General features: G+C 53.3%; 1 protein-coding gene across 3 annotated transcripts in view; it reads right to left on the bottom strand.

Annotated features, from left to right (window-relative positions):
- FLOT2 (flotillin 2) overlaps nt 1-7812 on the bottom strand; it is an 11627-nt gene that overhangs the window by 1915 nt on the left and 1900 nt on the right. The window contains exons 2-4 of one of the 3 annotated variants that reach the window (XM_010183196.1): nt 5117-5207; nt 891-1014; nt 376-515 (exon numbers count right to left, since the gene is read on the bottom strand). In XM_010183196.1, coding sequence (XP_010181498.1) covers nt 376-515; nt 891-1014; nt 5117-5191 — 339 coding nt within the window. In that variant the 5' untranslated portion in view covers nt 5192-5207. Of the gene's footprint in view, nt 1-375; nt 516-890; nt 1015-5116; nt 5208-6844; nt 6936-7812 lie in introns of all 3 variants that reach the window. The other 2 variants (XM_010183197.1, XM_010183198.1) reach the window with 2 other exon arrangements.

The following is a 7812-nucleotide window of genomic DNA, read 5'->3' as shown; positions in this document are numbered from 1 at the left end:
CGTCCCCCCTCCCTGCTGATGCACAGAGCAATCCCTCGTGTGGTGAGGCCCGGGTCAGGACAAGCCATGTCGGCCTGCAAACAGACACAGGCGTGACAGGGTGAGGCGGGCTCTGCCAACATCTTCCCTCCGGCTCCCTCAGGCCCAGTTATCAGCGAGCTCTCCGTGTTTAGAGAACAAAGTGGGTGCTCTTGGCCCACAGCTGCCTGGATACAGGCCATGCTGCAGCCACTGTCATGGAAACTCCTGGAGGGCTGGGGCAAGCTGTGAGCTGGAGCCTGTCAGCCACTGCAGCAGAGGAGCCAGGGCCAGGCTCTCCTGTGCTGCTCCCTCAGCGCTGCCAGGTGCCCCACAGCGCCCTGTGTCTGGGTGTACCTTGATGGTGAAGCTGAGGATCTCGATACCCATGCGGCCCACGTCAGGACCCATGCGGCCCACGTCGGGAGCTGCCACCTCTCGCACTAGCTTGGCAAACTGATCCCTGTCCTGGTAGATCTGCTCCACCGTCAGGGTACCTGCAGAGCGAAGGAAGGCGAAACACTTTATTTGGGACAGGTAACACACACCAGCGTGGATCTAAGATCTGCAACACCCTCACTGCCCTCTCTTCAGGGCACAAGGGCGTAATCCTGCGCCCAGACTCTGCAGGGCACATCCACATCTCAATCTCACAAGTGCAACCACCACACACACCTGTAACCCCCGGGGACCCAGACATCTCTTACTGCAGGCACCGAAAACCCTTTTATCACAACACCCAGACCCGCAGCAGCAGCTGCCACAGGGGAGGAACAACCCAAGATGCCCCCTCCGCAGCCAGCGCTCGCTGGGGCTGCTGCGGTGGGAGAAAGCCGCTCAAGACGCCCTCAGGAGCACGCGCCCCTCCGCACCTAGGATGGAGCGCAGGTGCCCCTCCAGCGTCTGAAGGACCACGTTCTTCACGTCCTGCACGTTCTTCCCCAGGAACTGCTCGCAGGCCACAGCCAGGAGCTCCTTCTCGGTCATTATCTTCACCTAGAGACAGGAGACAAAAGCAAAGCGACTGAAGGCGCCTGTGCGAACAAACAGCAGCAGCAGCAGCAGCAGCAGCAGCAGAACCACCACCACCAGGCTGCAAGGCCCCTGTGCTACCGATGTCCCAAGGGACCATGCTGAGCTGTCCCCACACTGAACCTGGCCCAAGTCCCCACCTGATGAGAACTCCACCAAAGAGCTCTCAACTACCAGTGCAGCCACTGCACCGATACCAGACCTGGGAAGGAGAGGGCTTTCTAGTACTACCCCTGCCCAAAAGCCATTTCGTTACCTTTCTCCTCCTTCTACTTCCCTAGAAATCATTTTTCTGACATGGGAAAGGCAGAGAACAAGGAAGAGTCTGAAATGCCCAAGGAGCAGCTTGGGAATGGGGGCTCCATTCGGTGTTCCCTGCAAGGAGAGGCGAGATGGGATGGCCCTAGCACACTGGTTTGTCCTCCCCGCGACTGGGAGCTCCCAGTCGTCCTTTGTGGTGACCCCAGTGTGCCAGGACCTGGCTGTCCCGCTCGGCAGGGTTGGTCTGGTGACGGTCCCCAGAGGTGGGACACACAGTCACAGCAAGGTGTAAAAGCACCCCCAGATCCAGACATGCCAGGGTCTGAAGGTGGTCCTGTTGGTCACAGGGCTGCTTTTTAAGGACAAACGGGGTTACAAATCCCTCTGGGGTATATTAGGCAGTAGAGATGTGTGCTCACGGAGCTCTACAGGATCCAGCTATGAGGTGCTACAACCTACCAAGGTGACAGCTCCTGAGGGCTCAAAGCCAGGACACAGGGACGTCCGTGTGTCTGGGAGCACCAGAAAAGGGAGCAGGGCCACATCACGCAGCTCTGCGTGGACCTCTGGGTGCTGAGTGGGTCCCACAGCACCCTCTCATGGAGACATCGGGGCTGGGCAGTGCCTCCTGTCCCATGAGACGCTGGTGGCACCCACGGACCACGGCTGGACCTGCTGCTACCTCCCATGTCCTGGCTCAGGGATCTCTGAGGCTTCAGGTGCTGCACAGGGGATCTCTGAGGATCCCAACGCACGCTCTTGGTGGGTTCACAGCCTGCAGACCTCATCCTGCCACCTACAAGACTGCACTTCTGGCAAAAGCAACACAGCTACTTATTGAGAAAGCCTGGTTTCACAGCCTGTGAATCCAAAGTGATCCCATAGCCTAACGTCTGGAGCTGACCAGCAGCATCCAGCCCCAGCACCGCTAGAGAGCGGGACGACTGGGACCACCCACCACCTCCCAAGGGGACCTTGCACACAGCGAGATGACCAAGAAGACTCAGCTGCCACAACCCCAGTAACGTGAAGAAACACCAACCTGGGCTGAGCCTACTCCCTACCTCTGCTTCTCAGGCTGGGTCTCCTGGTCAAAATGCCAAACCGAATTTCGGGCAAGTGGAAATCCTCCTCTGCTTTCTCTGGGCTCCTCACACAGCCAGGCCACCATGGTTTCTTGCACCCCAGGCCAGCAGCGTGTGCTTTCTACACAAGGGGGAGTTGGGGGAGCTGCTCACGAAGCTGCACCCAGGAGCGTGGGCCCTGCACAAGGCTCATCTCGCAGCAAACAGGAGGTTTTTGCGAATGCCAAAACCACTTGTGGCTTGCATCTGCCAGCAATTCCACCTCTCTAAACAACCCCACCCTCCAGGAGCTACGGAAAGGACAGTCAGGGCATGGAGCGGGATGTTCATTAGGAGAGTCCCTGCGGTGCTTAACAGCAGCAAGAAATGATCTGGGCTCTGTGAATGAAGCCGGCTCACATCACTAAACCCCACACTGGTTATTCACTGGATACGGATGTCAACCCACAAAGAAAGACTGCACTAAATACAACAGAGTTGAGCGATTTCTGGTGTTTCAGACAGGGCACTGCGACGCTCGGTGCTTCTTCAAATGTCATTCGTGTCAGAGGCGGAGTTGAGCTGGCAGGGAGACACAGAGCATCCGTAAACGATCCCATCTGGATACCGCGCCACCCAGCTGCCAGCGCGGCCAGGGGCGAGCAGACACAACCCAATTAGCTGGATGCTCAGAAAAATGGTTGGGAAGGATACGAATCCCAGCACAGCCTAAGGCAGCAGCACCCCAAGCACCCAGCAAACACAGGGAGGAGGCTACTGGTGAGTACCCATCACATCTCTCTCCTAAAACAAAGAACAGCATCCTTACGTACCACCCAGCTGCCAGCGCGGCCAGGGGCGAGCAGACACAACCCAATTAGCTGGATGCTCAGAAAAATGGTTGGGAAGGATACGAATCCCAGCACAGCCTAAGGCAGCAGCACCCCAAGCACCCAGCAAACACAGGGAGGAGGCTACTGGTGAGTACCCATCACATCTCTCTCCTAAAACAAAGAACAGCATCCTTACGTACATTAAGCACTTGTATTATTACAGCAAACATTTTCAAAGGTGTTTCTCCAGTAATAATTTGTTTGCTTTTTTCCTTTTTTATTTTAAAAGAAAAACGTTTGCCTCCAAAGTACTTCTGCAAAATTAAGGTAACCTCTGCCACACTTATGGCCAACCACCTCAAGTCTGCTTCCTGCGTGGCAATTCCTTGCATTTCGCAAGCCTAAACCTTTCAGATGGATGGCCAGTGAAACAAATAATAACAGAGAATAACATGAAGAGAGGAATGGGGAGCTGCATCCTCTGCCACACTTATGGCCAACCACCTCAAGTCTGCTTCCTGCGTGGCAATTCCTTGCATTTCGCAAGCCTAAACCTTTCAGATGGATGGCCAGTGAAACAAATAATAACAGAGAGAATAACATGAATGAGAGGAATGGCGAGCTGCATTTTCAAGGCACCGGGTGACCCAACCTTCTGCCGTACGTTGCCCAGCCTAGGCCATTTTGCAGGCAACGGAAGGATGTCCCAAAACTCAGTCAAAAAGCAATGCTGGCATCACAGAAATACCTTGTCCCACTACAGAAAAGTCTATGAAATTCCATTTCTGAACTGTGTGTGAGGGTGCACGTATCCTGCCAACCATGCAGAGGCACTGTGGTTATGTGACACGTGAGCAGCTAAATGGATATAAAGAAAACAAGGACACTGGCACCGTTCGAGCTCACATGCTGGTGTTCTTACACACAGCCACGCGGGGAAATCTGCCAAGTGTTTGGTCTTAAAAGGGCCGTGGCAGCCAAGGAGGAGGCCTTTTGACACCACGGGGTTTTGGTCAGATCACTGCATCATTCAGCAGCTCCCCTCGGCCTCGCTGCTCGCTGCAGGGAACGGGGCAGTCACCTCTCCTGCAACACCAGACCTGGACGTACCTTGGGACATGTGGTGACACAGCCTTGAGTGCACTGGTCTATTGTGGTTTTATATACACCCAGAATGAGCTGTCAGGAGCAATTTTTAATCTAAGCATCCAGTTGCCTGTGTGGGGAGTCGGATTCTGTCAAAAGCCAACAACATCTTCCTCTCAGCATCGTCCCCAAGGCAGGACCTGGTCACAAGGACAGACCCTGCATCAGGACTTCGGAGTCTGAGAAATGCTGGTGTTTCAGTCACAAGCAGCCAGAGCTGGTTTCCATGTATGAAAAGGGCTTAAGAGAATCAAAATTCAATTCAAGCCAGAAATTTACCACACAAATTTTAGCGCCTGGAAGGACTAAGTGCTTCCTTTAAGCTTTAACTCACCGTGAAGAATTACAAGATCCACGTGCTAAGAATAATAACGATCCAAAGCAAGACAATGTGTGATACCATCTCAGGAGTGAACGGTTTGGTCCCGCAGGGTCACACACAGCTCCCAGGGCACCGCGGGACATCGGGGTTTCACAAACAGACCAAGTCACCCACATTCACCTCATTTGCCACGTGGACAAATGAGACACCAGAAAGAGAGGAATGGTTTTAGGGAGAGGAGAAGGAGAGGTAACAACCACCTGCACAACACAGGTCATGCTGCAGCGTGTTTGAACCATCAAGGACAGTGTGGTTTTGTACAGGAATTGGCTTTGGAGCAGTTGGCTTCTGTTCCTGGACAACAGCAACCTCTTAAGGGGGAAAACCAGACGTAAGTTAGAGACATGCATTCCTGAAATGATGTTTTGGAGTTACTGTACCTGTGCCACACCTGTGACAGTTAAAGCTACCCCCTCCGCCGTCTCTACGTCCTCACACCTGGGCTGTAACGTCATTATCTCTAGGGAAATCCTGCCAAAAAACGTAAAATATTTGCACGTTTCCAGGTAACACACACTCGGCTCTTCCCCTTGCATCTCCTGCCCCAGACGACCTGCCGCACTCATCACAGGTAATGCAAGACAGGCACAGCGCACAGCCAAGGCACTGCAGCTGTGACTGGAGAAAAGTCACTTTGGCCAAGAAACAGATGTTCAGGTAACGCTTAAAGGCCATTTATCCTCTGTCAGAGGCTCGCAGTGCACGCTGCCCAGCGCGGTGGTGGTGCTCACTGGCTGGTGTCACCGGTTGAAAAGCACAGCATGGACCCAGGATGCTCTGCCACCCCCACAGGAGCCCGGCTGCTTGGCAAACCCTGGTGCTGATGCTGCAAGAAGCAGCCCTGCCTTTGCCCTCCTGGGTGAGCATTAACACACCCCTACCCCTGATCCGGTTCACCTCTCCCTCTATTTTTCTTGCCCAAAGGCAACTAGCAGTGAGTCTCCAGCTCTTCAGGGCCATGTCTGTATGGTATCAGCTTGCTCAGTCACCCAAGGCGGGCTTGAGGTACTTTGGCCATACCTGGCGATCTGCAGGTCATAATTTCATAAAGCAAGAGACATTTATGGCCGTGGCAGGTTCAGCTTCAGGAAGTAAAGCCTGGCTCTCGTGTCAGCCGTAACAAACCAGGAAGACGCTGGGAGTCAGGACAGGGAGCCACAGGGCAGAGCGCCGGTGTCAGCGAACATTAGGTCAAACTCCTGAACCATGAAGGGGCTGCGCTGGGCCGCTGCGTGCGCCCCAAATCGCTCCGGGATTGGCTGGGAGTGCCAAAATGTATCTCTGCGAGTTCACACCCGCCCTGGCCACTGTCCTAATTACACTGGCACGCAAGCCAGGAGCCGATAAAACAGATCCCACTGCTCAGGACGCACACAGGCATTTTTGGCCATATGCTTTAATCAGCCAGTGCAGCATTTTAGCCTTCTGCAGACCTAATCTACACTTTGAAATTAATTTCAATACTGTGCCTCTTCTCAGTCGGGATATTTGGCAATTGCTGTTACACCAGTTCGTAGCTACTCACAGTGCAACGCTAGTCCTGTGTGTTGCAACCCATCCAAAGTCTATGCTGTACTTTCAAACGTGACAACATCCAAACCGGGCACTGTTTCCACGTGGAGGAAGAAGGGCTGCATGGAAACCCATATGTAAAACTGCAGAGCCAGGTACAGGTTTCCTTTTGAAACGGCACAAAACCTGTCTTCCTAAGTGCCCCAAATCCTGCACAGGACCCAGCCTGGCCTGCTTGTGGCTCCACATGAACGCAGGCGCCCTCCTGCTCTCCACCAAGAGCACGATGCAAACAGCGCTGTCGAGGAAAGGGTTACAGCTGGAGCAAATGTCTGCGGCGTTATCAGAGGGAAACAGTACAGCGATGCTGAATTTGGAATTTGCCAAGGATGCATCTGTCTGCATTACCTATAAACCGTGGAGTGCGCCCCAGGGCAAGTGCCGGGGAAGGGGAAGGAGAGGAAGGTATAGAGATTTCAACTGTCCCATTAGAAAACCATTAGTTTTGATGTTATCCTGCTGCTGCTGCTGCTGCTGCTGCTCAAAACAGAGGGATAAACAGTTAGACACGATGTTAGGAAGCTGGTGGTTATTACCTGTGCAACCCCTGTTACGTACAGTGGGACCCCCTCCAACGTCTCAATATTCTCACAGCGACAGAGGATGGTCATAACCTCCAAAGACAGTCTGAGCAGCGAGGAATAAGGGTAGGACAGCAAATACACAAAGCCGTTATCAGAGAGTAAGACACTCATTGCAAAGGACAGACAAGACATTCAGGTTTCAGCTTTTCCCTGTTCAGCTTGCCTTTCTCCCAGGGCTCCATCACACGGGGCCAGAGCAGCTTCCCTGGTGACAGTGGGGAGTTCACAGCATCTGGATGTTGATTTAATGAGGATAAAGAGGCCGGGGGCTCGTCTCCACCCTGATGAAACTGAGGCGAGTATCCCACCTGCACTGCCTTCCTGGAATTCTCTGCTGGGAGTAATCCTCACACAGAGAAAATACCTTTTTTGTAATAATTTAGATGTTTCTGTGCCCACATTTAAGAGAGGCTGGAAAAACAAAAATGCCATGGAGCTGACTGCCCACCCTGGCTAAGGCTTTGATGAGAGAAGGTGCATCCAAGCGCTGTCCTAAGCTGAATAAAACCATTTGGTTCCCCCAGAGGCACTTAAGACCACGCTGCCTCTCTCACTGCTTTTATTTCTGACTCTTCAACAGGGACAGGGTTTTTCAAAATTACTTTTCCCCAGTCCCCAAGGTTGCAGGAGAAGAGCCCAGCACCCTGCCAGCTCTAACTGTTCCCTTTGTTTCCAGGTTAGTGCTACCTGGCAGGATGCCGCTGACAGCCACACAATTGCTGCTGCCTCTTTTGCTTTCAGCACTGGCAGCTCCTGGAAACGATGTCCTAATTTCAGAGGAGGAAATCTGTCTCACTCTTCGTGTTAATGCAGCAGGCTCCATCTGTGGCATGGCTTATGGTATTTGGGAAAGGCTCTGCTTTCAAAAGGAGAATTAAGCCTCATATCCCAAGGCATGAACCAGGGGTACAGATTTTCAA

Source organism: Mesitornis unicolor, unplaced genomic scaffold (genome assembly GCF_000695765.1).
Source record: "Mesitornis unicolor isolate BGI_N332 unplaced genomic scaffold, ASM69576v1 scaffold11274, whole genome shotgun sequence".
NCBI classification, from domain to species: domain Eukaryota; kingdom Metazoa; phylum Chordata; class Aves; order Mesitornithiformes; family Mesitornithidae; genus Mesitornis; species Mesitornis unicolor.
The sequence above is the reverse complement of the archived record's forward strand: the minus strand, read 5'-3'. Positions and strand labels throughout refer to the sequence as shown.